Here is a 16,195-nt window from a genome sequence, read left to right on the forward strand (position 1 = left end):
GGTAACTTGTTGATGATGTCGTTCACGAGTCCCTTTCCTTCGGCCACGTTCCAAAATTTCGGAGGCAGCGTGTTGATGATTTTGATCAGGTAACCTATGCCCTTGTCGTCGTTCACGATGAAGTTGGAAAGTTTCGTGCTGATCATGTCCACGATGCCAACCTTCTCGTTGTAGAAATTACGGTTGCCTGCATTCTCTTCGCCGGCTATCACCAACAATCGGTCCACGAGTTTCCTAACGTCGTCCACCCAAACGAATTCTTTGGGTAACGTGTTGTAGCGTTTGACGCCGCTGCCTGTTTTGACCTGGTTCCAAATCGGTTTGATGAGATTCCTGTACTTCTCGCCGCTGCTCGATTTCACCCTATTCTGCGAGGCGTCGTTGTTCTGGTACAAGGCATCCGTCATGATCAGAATTTCCTTGTAACTCTGGTAATCTTCGTCGGTGTAATCTTTCGGCTGCTTTTTGGCAACGAGTTCCCACAGTCCCACCGTACCCGGATACCTGGTCCAACTATCCTTCTCGCCTAAATTGACTTTAATGTCGTTGCCTTCGAAGGTCACCTTCGATTTCCCAATCTTCCACACCACACCGCCGCCTTCGCTGGTTTCCATGCTAGGATACAATCCGAATACTTCATCCTTGTCGAATTTCCCCGTGCTCAGGTAGTCTCGTGCCAAAGGCCCCAACTCGATTTTATCCGAAGACGAGGACGTGCTGCCTATGGCTCGACGTCGTGCCGGTGCATCCTTCAGTTCGAACGGCGTCGAAGGAATGCTCGAAATGGGCGTGGGTACGGCGTAACTTTTAGCTGCGAGCGGTACGAGTTCATTGATCAAATTTTTATTTTGTTCCGTGACACTTTTAATTTCTTTACCTAGACTGCTGATGGCATCGATCACGGGTTGATCCTGACGTTTCTTCTCTTCGTAGAATCCTCGATTCTCGGATTTCCAACCTTTGAAGCGTTTCGCGAGGTATTTTCGCAACTTGAGATTTTCGTCTTCGATTTTTCGTTTCGTCATGACGTTATTTATATACGTCGTTTCTCACAACGTTGCAACGTTTAGAAAGTCGTTGATTTTGTTTCTGTATTTTCCATCGTTGGGTTTTCTCGTCATGTCGATCGTCGCGAATCCGAAATCGTCACCGTTCCAGCAAGTAGAGCAGCAGCGTTCCGAAAATTGATTGTAGTTCATGTCTCCGCCTACGTAGTCATCGTACGCATGCTTGAGGTTGGTGTGATCTTGACGAAACAAACATATGAAATTGGCGTTGTCGCGCACTAACTGTTTTGGAATTTTGGAAAACGTTTGAGCTAGGTAAAAACAATCCATTCCTTTGTGACGACCTTGCGTGAAAAAGTTGCGAATTTCATTTTGATTTTCCAGGATGGCGTCGTCGAACACAACAACTGAATTTTCACGACAATCGTCGAGTGGTTTTATTTCCGAGGCGAACGTTGCAATGTCCAGACCATCGTACAGTTTCATCAGTTGCTGGTATTTGGATTGCTCCAAACTTTTCGAGAACACGTACAGGTGCCTGTTCTTCCAATCTAACCAATTCGGTGCGAGGAGAAAATTGTCCACGAGCAGTGTCGTTTTCCCACACCCCGAAGGACCTACGATCAGACAGCGGATGCTGTCGGGAAGCAACTCGCCGTTTTTTTTTCTTCGTTTGACTTTCCGGATCCGGTAGACGCTTCACCACGTTCCACGTACTCACAAGATCACTTCGTCCGCATCGATCCAACTCTTTTCCGGAAGTCCCAGCCATTTGACCAAAAGTTTGTCACCTTTCCTACGCAATACTTTCTCGATGAGGTACGTGTCGGGGTGTTTTGTTTTAGAGAGTTCCTCTTCGTAAAATCTTCCTTTCAAAATCTCGCCGCTACTATCTTTTATTATATACGTGTGTCGGTTTCCAGGTAGAACTCGAACCACCGTAAAGAGTTCCGTGCTCCAATTTTTTGTGAATCCCTTCTCGAAGGTGCGTTTGAATTTGCTGATCCTCACCTGGTCTCCAATTTTGTATTTAGCTTTTTTTGTCGTGGGTGTGTACTTTAGACAGTAAACTGTAGAAATTAAACGCTGCTCGTCGGACTTGGTAACGTCGGCTGGCTTCATGCCTATCGTTCTGTGTGCCGTGTGATTATAGGTGTCGACGAGTTCCGGCAGGATGTCGACCCATTTGTAATTTCCCCGAAGCGTGAATCGTTTCCACATGTGTGTTTTCAAGGTTCGATTGAATCTTTCCACGATGCTGGCTTTGATGTGACTGAAGCTCGAATAATGTCGAATGCCATGTTTTTGAATAAACTTTTGGAATACGGCGTTGTAAAATTCTTTACCGTTGTCCGTTTGCAGAAACCGTGGTCGTCTGCCGCCGCTTTCGCGAAAAATTAATTTGAATGCTTCCGTGACGCACGTTCCCGTTTTCGCCTTCAAAGGTAGAGCCCATGCGAATTTCGAAAACGTGTCTATGACGGTGAGGAGGTACTTGTTGCCCTTATTCAATTTATGCACGTTTTTCAAATTGCCGCTGCTCATCTCCACGAGGTCACTTTGCCAGAGGTCGTCGATACCCTTGGTTACCACAGCCAAACGTTCGTAGTTGCGGCGTGCAGGTTTATGCAATTCTTCGACGATGGCTTGCCTAGACATTTTTTATTATTTTTAGAGATTACGTTTCAAGAGAAGCACAAGCGTGATGGGATTCAAAGAGGGTGGCACTTCGCTCGTGTTTTGAATGATCAGCTTATCGCCGGCACTCACGTCGAAAACGGTGAGATCTTCGTCTTCGTGTATTTCATATATGTTGCGCGTTTCGTTCCAACGTGCCAGAGGAATGTTTCCTGCTTTCTGGACACCACGATTCGATATCAAGGTCATGGTGGGAACGCTAGCTTTTCTACCGTGAGACCAGTACGAAAATTCGTTTATCTGAATCGTGCCATCGAGGAGAAACTTGTAGTACGGATGATAAGGATGCAACATGTACAGTTTGTTACCTTCGACGAACGTGGAGATTCTCTGTTGATTGGGTACGCTGTTGATTTCGATGGCTTGCAGAGAATGCAGTTTAGCGAATTTAGTGTCGACGCCGAGCAGATTACTGTGAACTTGTCCGAGTTTATTTTCGATGGGCAGCAAATGCTCGACTATGGTATCCGTTACTGTAGAAAATGACGGTTTGATTTTCACTTCCACGTTCAACTGCTTGAAGTTTTCGTTGAGTTCTTGCAACTTGGCACCGAAAGAGGCCAGCGTCGATTCCTGCGTGGATTCCAGCACTCCAACTTGATCTCTGATGTTGACGACGATACTCTGAAGGTTCTCGACTTGATTCAATTTCGAACTTTTCTCGGTAAGATCGTTCACGATGCTTCGCATCTCGGTAAACTGCGTGTGAAGGTCGGCGACGCTCTGCGAAGTGGGCAGCGTCGACACCAGCGAGGCAAGTTCGTCTCGAATCTGTTCCACGTTCGCCGTTTCCGTTTCTAGTCGTTTTAGCATTCGAGATATGTTCCTTTTCAAAGCGTGTAATTCTTTGGAGGTGGGGAGATTGGCCACTTTACTCTCGAGATCGCTCAATGAATTTTTGATGTCGTTCGAATCGGATAGTGCCGTCACCGCCGTTTTCAATTTTTCCAAATCTTCGCTCGAAGGCACGCTCGTCCGTAACGATTCCAAGTCACCCTGTATGTTGTCCAGTACGTGATGAAAATGAGCGAGATTCGTTTCGACGTTCAAATTTTCTAAATATTCGATCTTCTGCTGAACCGTGCTCAACGTGTCTTGAATGCTCGTCAACGCTCTCGCTTCAGCGTGAATATTTTTAATTTCTTCGTTGATCAATTCCAAGGACGCCTGAAGCGTAGCGATGGTGGTTTGAATGTGTTCGAAATCTTGATAGGCCTCCAATTGAATTTTTATGTTCGCGACGCTTTTACCGATGACCTGCAGTTCGTCCGACGATGGTAGGTTCGTCATTGTATCTTCCAAAGTCTGCAACTTGGATTTAATTTCTTCCAACGTGCTGGTGAATTCTTCTTGTAATTTGGAAACGACGACGTGCAAGCGTTCTGCGTCTATATCGTTCACCACAGTTTGAAGTTCAGAGAAATTCTTTTCTATTGCGGAAGTTCGTTCTTCGATTTCGAGTTTCAATTTTTCCAAATCTTCATTTTTCGATTGAAATTGCTGTAATTTGGCCAAATCATTTTGAAGCGAATCCACGCTCAACTGTATATTTTGAACGTTGTCGTAAGAAGGTACGTCGACATAATTTTTTATGAGCGTTTTCAGTTCGGAATCGATTTTCAGAATAGGGTCGAGACATTGCGTTTGGAGCGTAGCGATTTCCGACTCTAAACTTTTGTTTAAGGTTTCCTGCAAAGCGATCAAATCGGTCCTCAACTTCTTAACTCGAATGTCCAACATGAGAATCTCTTCTGCGTGGTCCACACGCTTGGTGTTGCCGAAAATGTCGTTAGGCATTTTGTTAACGGTTATTTATAATAGGATAGACGATTCGTAATTCTACGAAGAGAGGAATAAGTTTGTCGTAATCTCCGAGGAGTTCCATGTAAAGATAATCTCCTGCGGACACATCGTACGTAATGTTAGAAAGCATCTTGTCGTGCTTGATTCGAAAAATGTTCTTGCCGGTAGAAATTTTGATTTCGCCTGCGTTTTCCGGATTCACGGTGATCCGAAGTTTCCCGTCGATCGGAATTTCGTAGAAATGTAAATTGTTATTAAAAACATAAAACATCTTGCCCACATCGTCATTCAGTTTCGTCCAAATGCTGTTGAGGTGAATGATCAACAGACCGTTGAGTTTAGGTAACACGGAAGGTAAGACTTCATGATCTGGTATGGTTTCCATAATGATCTGTTTTTTGAAACCGAACAAATTCATAGGCATGCTGGTTATTTAAGAATACGGTCATAGTTTTTTTTTGTAATGACAGTCAAAGTGTTTTTTTTTTTTTTTTTGTTTTGTTTTGTTTTTATGAATCGTCTGTTGAAGATGGACATATGTTGCAGGTTTTGCTTTCTGCTAAGCGATAGTGCCCCCACGGCAATGTGTGAATACCACACTCGAGAACGCACCTCTTGTCGTCGTTGGGATCCAGCGCAATTTTTCTAACTTTGTTTGTGGTCAACTCATGGTCGACGCTCTGGATGCGCTGTTCTTCTCTTAGAACCGACGACCTGGTCTTGAGGCAATCAACAAAGTCCTCGAATGCGAGATGCTCCCGAACCACCTGTCTGCCGACACCCTTGGCCTTCTTGGTAACGCTGCCCTCGGCTTTGATGGCATAGGCCTTGGCGCGAAGACCTGCAAACTCGAGAATTACATCACCGTCCTTCTCGTCTTTGAGTTTGCCAGGCACTTTTTTGTTTCGGGGCAGGATGCCGTACTTGTTCGACTGGGGATAGCCCGAGGTGTCGAAGAGGTTAAGCAAAGCTGGTGCCGTGACTATATCCCCGTATGCATCGGCTGAGTGGACGTGGTACACCAAGCTGTCCGTGTCCGTGTAGAGAAGCGAGATGTTGTGGCTATAATGTGGACGTAATATGTCGTAGTACGTCTCGAACATGTGCAGCTTGCTCAGGTCTAATACTGAGGCACCAACATAAATTGGCTTGTCGAGTTTTACCTCACCCTTCCTCATATGCACCAGAGCAAGCTGCTCGTTATAAATGGTCCTCGATTTGAATAACGGGTTCGCTACGAGCCTGCGACATTGTGCTTTCCTCGTTACCAATTTTATGTCCATGCGATTCCGTACATTCTCCATAGTTTTGCCAAACACCGCATTGTTCATAAGCTTGAAGAAATCCTTATCAAGCTCGGACGTGGCTGCGGTGCGGTGTTTGGTGTTGACTTCAATATATGGCTTCAACCATGGAGAATGCTCGAACTTGAGGATGCGGTGAACTGCGCAGACCGTGACCCCTCGCTGCATCAACCACCGGAGATTCTGGTAGTGCAGGACATAACGCTCTTTGGGCTCGAAATCCATGACGAGCTTCTTCTGGTTGGAATCGGGTGGACACTTGAACTCGGGTGTAGGGGGAAGATCGCAGAACAAATCCTGCAGCTTCTCGGAGAACTCAAGATCCACCTCGGCGAAGAACCCATGTTCCGAATCGTCGAAGCTTTCGACGTCGAAGTTGGAAGGGTCAGCCCACTCGAAGCCTCTAAAAGGGAGTGGCTGCATCATGGAGTGTCCGTAGAGGTTATTGACGTCCGTGTACATGATGTAGCTGGACGGTTGTGAGGGGTCGTAGCCAGTGGCCATGTGGTGATTGTTGGCGCGCGAGTGTCGCTGCGACACCTGGACCATTCCACCCCGCACGGCGCGTTCCACAAACAGCATCATGTCCACGTTCGAAAGAAGCTCCAGCTTGATCTTCGTCACCAGAAACATGGCTGACCACGCCAGTCCGGGGAGACTGTAGAAGTAGGCGGGGTCCAGCTTGTAGATCTTCATTGCGGTCGCACGGAACGTCTGGAACACGTCGGCGAGGAGCGTCACGTCAAGTCTGAGGTAGACGTCGTGGTAGTCCCCGAGAGTTCGACAGCCCAGCTCGCGCCACATGGACTGGGCGTGTTGATATTCCTCGTCGGTGATGTTCGACCCTCGCAGCTGACTGTAGAACTTCGCCTGGGGAGGTAGCGTCGTCTCCGCGAACTTGGAAGGGTCTGTGACGTATTCGTAGGGATAGACTCCCTTACGCTTGAAGAGGCCGGCGTCCAAGTTCGGAAAGTTTCCGGAGGTAATAAGCATTTGCTCGTCGCTAAGCTTCCCTGCGAGAGCATCGAGGCTGGCCGGGAGGAACCTCAGGGAGTCGAGGAAGCGAAGCTCGACGGTAGAGTGTGATTCTGGGATTCGCACCCACTTACTCAAGCTAATGTAACGCTCCTCGTTCTGCGCCAGGACGTTGATTCGCATGTCGTCGTACCCAAGATGCTTGACGAGGTGGTGGAAGTCGTATCCCGAGCCATTGTGAAAAAACACAGGGATAAATCGCGGGTCCCGAGCCATGAGGTTGCATTTGTTGCACCAAGGACCAACATACCTACCGTTAAAGTGATCATGGTGTTGGACTTTACGGTTGTTGGCGGTGTACTCCTTGACGCAGACAGGGCAAGCGATGGCCTCGTCGTGTCTACGTTGATCGTCGGGAGACAGTGGGAGCATAGACTTGGGGGCCAACAGTACCTTCCCTATCTCGTTGGCCTCGACAACGATCCTCTCGAGGAAGTGTTTGGCTGCGTCGGGACCACGGTACACGTAGGGCTCGGGGGCGATGTGCTGGTCTCGTCGCACCACAACGTAGGCATAACTCGAAGCCTCGTGGAGTTGGTAAGGGGTGGTGGAGGAAACTTCGGGATCGGGATCGCAAGTGGACAGGGGTTTGAGGAAGGCTTCGAAATCCGCGATGATGATAGCGGGATGTTCTACCATGGCACCGTGCATGTGGAAACGCTCCACAGTACCAGGTTTGGGCAAGACTGCCACACCAGGCTCGTTGTTACTACAGTAGATCTTGTGGCTGGCAAGCTTCTCTGCAGCGATGTTGGAGCCTCGAACATGTTGGTAGTCCTGCTGTTTTTGATTGTCAAAAGTTGACAAGCACCTGCGACAAACTTCTATGTGGTGTTCGTGTTTGCTTGTTTGGCTCGACACCAACCGGGAGAGGGAACGGATAAGCGTGTAGTGGTGATAGGTCTCGTTCTTGATAAGTAGGAGATGGATTTCCTGCGCACCATCAACGTCTACGTCGCTCACGCGAATAGGGTACACTGCATTTTCGTCAGTGAGACCGTAAACGTTGATGGCCAACCGAGGGTTGTGTGTACGAGCCTCGAACTTTCGAATGTCCGGGACCTCTACCGGGTAGTCGATCCCAGCCATGGCAACTTCCAGCTCTGCCTCGTAGGGTAGGTAGTGGTTAACTCGGTGTGGATGGTTTTTCCAGTCGACGGGGTGCAACGCTGCTAGCACCGACCAGACGAAGCACTTGTTATCCCTGTTCTGAATATTCAGAACAGCCTTCTTTGCTGCAACATCTGGTGGTAGAGGGACGTAACTAGACCCGGACATTGGTGCAAACTGACTAAAAGTAACACACAATTTATGGGGTTCTCCACACAGCGAACCGCCCGAGCCTGTGGCCTCGTGCTCCTCCTGTTTAACAAGCAGCTCTTCGGTAAACTTGTCGTAAATTTCCCCAATGCTGTCACCATCCGCCAGATGCAGCGTTTTTGCTTTCGTTGCATGAAAGAAAGTGTATCTTTCATCGGTCGGCTTCTTGTATGTGCAACATAGCGTACCGTAGAATTTAGTGGAGGAGTGCGTAGCCAGTGCATTACTAAGAATAGAAACTATCTCTGCTCGCTTCTCCTCTAAAAAGCTACGAACATCGCAAGAGCCGTCCGACAATAGGACATAATCTTCTAATATTCCTCCGAAAGCAGACCGGTCCGCTTTCATCGCAGGCTTGACGCGTTTGGCGGATGGTGGCGAGTCGGCCTCCGCTTTCCTCTTGGTCGAGCTGGTCGACGGTTGTGGAACAGGTGCTTCGACGACAATTTTGCATGATGTTATATGCCTCTTCAAATTATCAATAGTAATATGTATACCGCACCTGGGACATGGTTCGGTGGCAGCCAAATGCTTGCCTGGCACGCAGGTGCGACAATGTCTTGCAAAACGTTTGCTTGATATGGTTCTCTTGCACACAGGGCAACTTTTCTCAGATTGCATTTTTTTGGGGGGTATGTTTATTTATATGTGATCTGTTGGTGGTAGAGTGTTTACAAAAAAATATCTTACGAGAAAAATTTTGCAGGCTAATTCTAATTAGTGTTAGTTTGAGGGGTTTATTTATATATGGGTGGCGTTGTTTTCCTCAAATATGTATTTTAATAAACCCTGTAAAAAATTTAAAAAAATATATAAGAAGTTTGAGAAAAAAACACGTGAAACTCTACAGAGGTGCGGTAATCTATAACCGCAGCCATTAGAAAACTTTTACATTTTTGGTTGGGCACCACGCACCCTGGCGAGGTTATAGGGGCCAGGCATCCTAAAAACAACCATTATTATTTTGTTTGTTTGTTTGTATTACAATATTCCCCCGAGAGAGGTTTACAAAGGTCACGATATACGGAGTTGGAAAATTACGATATGGTGCATTCGCTCATTACTCTTGCCAGCCATAAATCTCTCTCTCTCTCTCTTCATCTTACAGCAAAGTTGGCATCTCTATTTTTTTTAGTTGTAAGTAAATTGCCAACACACTCTAGTTAATAATGCTACATATTATACGCGCACACGCACACACATACTATATTACTATCTACTTATCTCTCTCTCTTTTACGGCAATACATATTTGTTGTCGGCTTTCCTTGTTTAGTGTGTGTAGGTTGGCAACATTGCTTTATGCGCTGTAAGGCAAGCCTCAAGCAAAATTGCCAGCTCCTTGCTTTAGGCTAGGTTAGACCAAAAAAAACCTTGGTGATTTTTTTTCGAGTGAGGAGTTGGCAACGCTGATTTTTACTTGAGGGGGGTCAACCGGGTTGATTGCACAAGCAAAGTTGCCAGCTCCTTGCTTTAGGTTAGGTTAGACCAAAAAAAAACTTGGTGATTTTTTTTCGAGTGAAGAGTTGGCAACGCTGATCTCCACTTGAGGGTGGTCAACCGGGTTCATTGCACAAGCAAAATTGCCAGCTCCTTGCTTTAGGTTAGGTTAGAGCAAAAAAGGCTGTAGGTAAGCTGTCGGTTGTTTAACTCTTCCCTCTCTTTTTTTTCTTGTAAAAAGCTATGGCAAAAGTGCCAGTGGGTTGGCAACCTTGCTTTATGCACTGTAAGGCAAGCCTCAAGCAAGATTGCCAGCTCCTTGCTTTAGGTTAGGTTAGAGCAAAAAAAAGCTGCGGGTAAGCTGTCGGTTGTTTAACTCTTCCCTCTCTCTTTTTTTTGTAAAAGGCTATGGCAAAAATACCAGTGGGTTGGCAACCTTGCTTTATGCACTGTAACGCAAGTCTCAAGCAAGATTGCCAGCTCCTTGCTTTAGGCTAGGTTAGACCAAGAAAAACCTTGGTGATTTTTTTTTCGAGTAGGTGTTGGCAACACTGCGAGCCCCACTTCCGGTTGCAGAACTCTCAAGCAAGATTGCCAGCTCCTTGCTTTAGGTTAGGTTAGACCAAAAAAAACCTTGGTGATTTTTTCGAGTAAGAAGTTGGCAACACTGCGAGCCCCACCGAGCCCCACTTCCGGTTTGTGAACTCTCAAGCAAAGTTGCCAACTCCTTGCTGTTTTAGGTTAGGTTAGACCAAAAACCTTGGTGATTTTTTCGAATAAGCGGTTGGCAACACTGCGAGCCCCACCGAGCCCCAAAAGAAGGCGTTGAACCGGCTTGATTGGACTACTGACAGCCTATTGCATTTGCTTTTGTGATGTAAAAGTAAAAATAATAAACAATGGGTAAGAAAAATGAGTAAATTCTTCGAAATGTAATCTTTTTTTCTTTAGTTTGAAACATTTATTTTACATATTATGCTGTTCATTAGATAACATTTTTGTAATCTGTAATTTTAAAGGCAGTGTATCGTTTGTAATAAAGTATTCCAAACCATATCAAGGGTAGAACTACAAGTATTGACAACTGACCCCGAACATATGGTCAACTCACTCCACATACGAGGTGAATTGACATTACTGACACTCTTCGAAAATAAAAACAAACAATAACCTTACAAGTTTTAGGAGTATGGTGAATATTTAATTCATAATGATCGAGGAAACTAGAGGTATTGTTCATAGCATTTCGTCAATAGTAGATATTAATTTTTAAGAACTGCAAAAACAGAAGGGTGCCTTAGAAAAATTGTTAAATGTTTCAAATTTCACCACGACCGATAAATGCAAATAATGGCGATACACTTGAAATCATGGAGATTATTGTTAGGAATATAGTCGAAGTCTTACTTTCAGTAAATTTCAAGAATTATATGGCATGTTTGTTATTCTGATTTAATGATACACGTGTTGCAGAAAACACATGCTGCACTCGATATTTTAAAAATGATAATGAAAATTTCCATAAGAGAAGTTGAATTATTAAAAAAAAAGTTTTTGAGAACTGAATTTGAAAATTCAGGCGCCAGTTGAAAATCCCTATATTTTACATTACCAATTTCGCCTTTAAGCACTCAGAGAAGCTGTTATCAATTACACAGGAAAGGCAAGGGCAACCTTACTTTCACGAAAAGATTGGGAAGAGATTTGTGGGGGCTGGCACGCATCGCACCCCCCTCTCCTAAGCTAACAGCGGTGCTGGAAGGGAGCCCCTGCCATTAGTAACCGGCTTCGTGGGGTACAAGAGATCTGACCAATAAGGACGTTTGGAACTCACGTCACTGCCACCGAAAGAGCTCTCCACCCATTTTGTGCTGGAAACAGCAAAAGTAGACCGCCGCGCCATCTGTTGACCACCTACGGTGCAGCGAGGTTTAAATATAGCATAGAATGAATATAGCTCCCCTTCTATAACCTTACTAAAATACCCTGCATTTTTCGGGACTTGACTAAACCTAACATGCCTAACCTAACAACGAAAGCATTTTGTTAGCCCAAAAATGAAAGCATTCGGCGTTTACGTCAAAAGGCAAAGGACGGTGCTTGACCAGAAAGTTGTTTCAGACGTGTGCGATAAGTGAGATCTTTTGTGGGAGACGGGGGTGCGTTCCGAAAATCTCTTAACCAATCTATGTCTTAACGAAACGAACGAATTGCGAACCTGGTGAAACCAGTTATTTTTCAGACATCCCATTCTCTTTGCTTTAGACGAGAGCGCAGGCGTCCAGCGTAAAGCATGTCCTTCTGGCAAAAATAAACTCTGCTGCGAACACCGTTACCAGTAGCGTACACAGGATTACATCAAGGGGGGGTTATTTCTAAAACTTTCTCCAAATTCACATTACCATTGTTTTATTACACTTTAATTAAATAATAATACTCATAATTGATTAAAAATACTTATAATTAATTAATTAGTTGAATTACTACTAATAATACTACTAGTACCACTACCACTATTAAGTAGTAGAGATCTATATAAATATAGTATTTATGAAAGCAATAGACCGAAATTAGTTTCTAGTCATTCGATTTTTGACAAATTCTAGTTTTTTTTTGTTTCTTTGTTACGAAATAATTGTCTAGTTAACGAGGTGAGACATTTTAAGTGTGAAGGAAATCCATAAAAACAAGAACATATATTTAAATAAATTGAAATAATCAAAGTATGGAACTCATCCAAGGAGCAGCGGTAGTCTGGTCGGTAGGGTGTCTGACAACCACTCAGGAGATCCGTGATCGATTCCTGGAATTGGTTGTAATTTTTCCGGCTTTGTCCCCGCATAAATGTCCCCGATAATTCACATCTGGATTGTCTCGCTGTTCTTACAAACAAAACATTTTACAATAGTTAAAATTGTTGTAAATTGAATTTAGAAATTGAAACGTGCCGCGGAAAACAATGGGAAAGTGGACTGGTTACAGTGTAGCTATTCTTGTCTGTCTAGCCTTTGTCTATACATTAGCCACTTACAACGAATAAAAAGAACTTTCTTTAGTTAATGCTCATTCTTCACACACAAAAAAATACATGTTGATTGAACATTGTTGCAGATGAGATACAAAACAACTTTTTTCTCTTTTAAATCATAGTTGCCGTCATATTTTATTTTCAAGAATTCTGTTTATTTTCAAAGCATTCACTCTGAAAGACGCGTGTGTTTGGAATGCTGTGCTTTTCTCAGTGCTGCATGCGAATAATAATTCAAATTATTATTATTTTTATTATTATTATTAATAGTAGTAGTAGTATTGTCGCAGATCTTTGACTGTGATAAATCGGCCATTTTAAATTTTTTTCCACAGAATTTTTCATAATATTTCAAAAGCTCAAGGGGGGTTTAAACCCCGTAACCCCTCCCTTGCGTACGCCACTGACCGTTACTCATTTCAATCACATTGTAAGAATAGTTGAGGTACACTCATCCTGCGGATGTTATCCCGAGAAGTCGGGAAATACCGAATGGTCATTTTAAAAAGTTATCTATTCTCGACGTTTTCTGCATTGCAAGTGTTTGGAACTTATTAGAAATTGTTTGATTTTATTCCAGAAATGCAAAAACAATCACTTAAGTTGAAAATGACGTGTAGATTTCGAGGTTTTCTGAGCCTCGGGAAATTTCGAACATTTCACGTCCCGAAAATTTCCCAACTTTGTCGGGAAAGGACGAATTTTTCCCGTCCCGAATGTCGAGATCAAAAAGAATTCCCGTTCCGACCAAAAAAATTCTGTCCCTCACACCCCTAGTTGCTTCATATCGCTCTCTGTTAAAATTGTAATACATTTTCCGAACTAGTGCAGTTTTACTTTTAAACCAGCCTCCTGGCCCGTGCGTTTGGTGAATCTCATTCTTTCACGAGAGACGTGCGGAATAATACTTTTGGGACAGCATAATGAACCTCACGAAACGCACGGAAGCACTTATGGGACAACCAGTTAAAAGTTAAGTTACAGTAACTCGTTTAACGCGTTAAACTCGTGTGACTTTCGGAACGGGCCCGAGATTAGCAACTTCCGCGTTTCAATTGTTTACAACACTGTGTATGTCTTCTTATAGCAGAAAGACGGATATTTTACGTGATATTGAATTGTATAATTTTGGAAAAACCGGAGCTATGGCATCACACTTATCAGAAGAAGAGTTTCAAAGATTGCAGGTTTGTATTTTAACGTTATATCGTTTTCATTTTCCAAGATTCGAAGGAATAAAACAAAACAACTATATTGGAAGTAGTCGTAAGACGTAGGAGGAAGTTGTCAAAAGGTTTTTGTATGTCGTGAGCAAGTATCTAAATGTATGTTCTAAATTAGATGTTTTGTTACTAATTTACTATTCATCGGACAGATTTCTTCATATTTGACATACTTACTAAGTGAGGCCTGCTAATGACGAATCTGAAGTTAAAATTGGTCGGATACGTCTAGGAATTGCAAAATAATTGCGAACCATTGACGTGTGGTGAGGTTAGTTTCGGTTATGTTAGGTAAACATAATTAAAATTTGGTGTCGTGGTAGGATCAGGAATATATATCCTTTCGGGTACCAGTTAGATATGCCGGAAACACATTTAACTCGTTTATTTTCAAATAAAATTTATTTCTACTTACCTCATATGCATAGCGGTACCCTTTTCGGTACTAGTTTACTATCCTTCGGGCAGATTTCTTCATTTCTACGGAAGAAACTACTTACCATAATAAGTTCCTCTAGTATTGTCTAACATCTGGAAGGTGTTTTGTGTGATGTGGGAATGTTTCATAGCGGAAATTCAACCACTGACGCATAGCCCCACGAACCATTTCTGGTAAGGTTAGGTTAGGTAGGGTCACAATAGGTTACAATAGTTAAAAATTGGTTTCGAAAAAAAATATGCATAGCCCCACACACCATTCTCGCATAGCCCCACAAACCATTTGCGGAAACGTACGTTCTTCAGTTACAAAAACACTTTTTTTTTAAAAAAAATGATCAAAAAAACGTGAATACACGTTAAAAAATGATCCGCGAAGCAGATAGGTAAGTACAAATGTCAAAAATTGACGAAACTCAGAAGTTATAGGTGTCTGAAGGATAGTAAACATTTACCTTTTGCAATTTATAAATATTTCTGACAATTTTTAACTTCAGATTCATGGTTAGGAGACCTCAATTAGTGAGTATGCCAAATATGAAGAAAATAGGAGAGGGGTCCGGTCATCTTAAGTCGTTCCATTTTTTGTCAATGTATATTTATAAAATTTGCAATACATAAATACATTTTAAAATCTCACTACATTCAACTGGAAACACGAATAACAAAGTTGTAAACAAAGTAAAATATAAAGATAGGAAAACGTAACATCTAGGAAGAATCGTGAATAATTTAGTTTTAGTATATTTCTTGATAACATCTCAAAGACGAGTCAAACTTAATTTGAATGATTATAATGTAATATATACATTGTGTAAAGCAGAGGTCTCCAAACTCACCGAGCCATTGAGCTACATTCCGCATTTGAAAAGGCATGATGACCTACCAAGTGTGGATTGAACTTTTATGATCCTTTGTTGGTGTATAGAATCATTTTTTCACAACACTAAGATGCCAGAGCCCTCGGGTTTGAATCCCGGCAGGAGTGTGTGTTTTCTCTTGTGAGTGCCCATTTATCATTTTCATCACTCATCCTCATTGTCGCCACTTGCTAAAAGTGGCAGAAAATTAACACTAAATTACAAAAATCAAATCACATCAAATTATTATTTTTAATTTCTCTGCAAACTCCTCATGAGCTACTGGAAATGGCCCCGTGAGCTACCGGAAGCTTGCGATCGATAGTTTGGCAATCACTGGTGTAAAGTGGCTTCATTGGTGTGGATCTTAGCTATTTATTTTTCTAGGATTTTTATAATGTTCCAATTGTTTAATGAATTTTTGCAAGTTTTATAGGAGGAAGTGCTTTAGAATACAGGAAATGATGGAAGGAATTTTGAAGCTTGGATAGCTAATCTTTGTGGCATTAGTGGTTTGCCCAGCACACTAGGATGCTGGGGTCTTGGGTTCGAATCCCAGCCTGGGCATGGGTGTTCTTTTTGAGTGTTCCCATTAATTTAATCCTATTAGCCTCATCTTCGCGATTAGCCACAAGTGGCAGAGAAGCGAAGTAAAATAAGCCCAATCAGTCAATCGAATCTTGGAGAAAATAATTCACACAGTAAAAACCTTTACTAAGTGTTATTTACTGGTTAAATTATGCTTTGAAAAGTAGCTTACGTGAACATCTGCACTTTGCAGATTTTTGTGCAAAGATTGAAGGGGGCTTTTGTGTTTGAGATCAGATATTATGTGATTATGTGTGGGAAGCATTTATTACCATTATTTTAATGCAAAGAACTCTAAACCTGTCTCACTTAAGCTAACAATGAAAGCATTGCCAGACATTTCCTTTTGTTCGCACACATGTGAAATAGATGACATCAGCAGTCCTTATCCAATACTATAGTAAATGATAGCTACTCGCAAACTGAGAAGCATATAGGAGAATATGGAAGGA

The 16,195-nt window shown here is 43.1% G+C and overlaps 1 protein-coding gene across 1 annotated transcript in view; it reads left to right on the plus strand.

The window, feature by feature from the left end:
• The first annotated feature begins 13,708 nt into the window (after nt 1–13,708).
• Nucleotides 13,709–16,195, plus strand: part of LOC145984311 (GRIP1-associated protein 1-like) — a 111,183-nt gene continuing 108,696 nt past the window's right edge. The window contains exon 1 of the mRNA XM_083117970.1: nt 13,709–13,821. Within this exon, the coding sequence (XP_082974096.1) occupies nt 13,780–13,821 (42 nt within the window). The 5' untranslated portion in view covers nt 13,709–13,779. The remainder of the gene's footprint in view (nt 13,822–16,195) is intronic.

The sequence above is a fragment of the Lepisma saccharinum genome, chromosome 2 (genome assembly GCF_977018435.1).
Source record: "Lepisma saccharinum chromosome 2, izLepSacc3.1, whole genome shotgun sequence".
Taxonomy (NCBI): Eukaryota; Metazoa; Arthropoda; class Insecta; order Zygentoma; family Lepismatidae; genus Lepisma; species Lepisma saccharinum.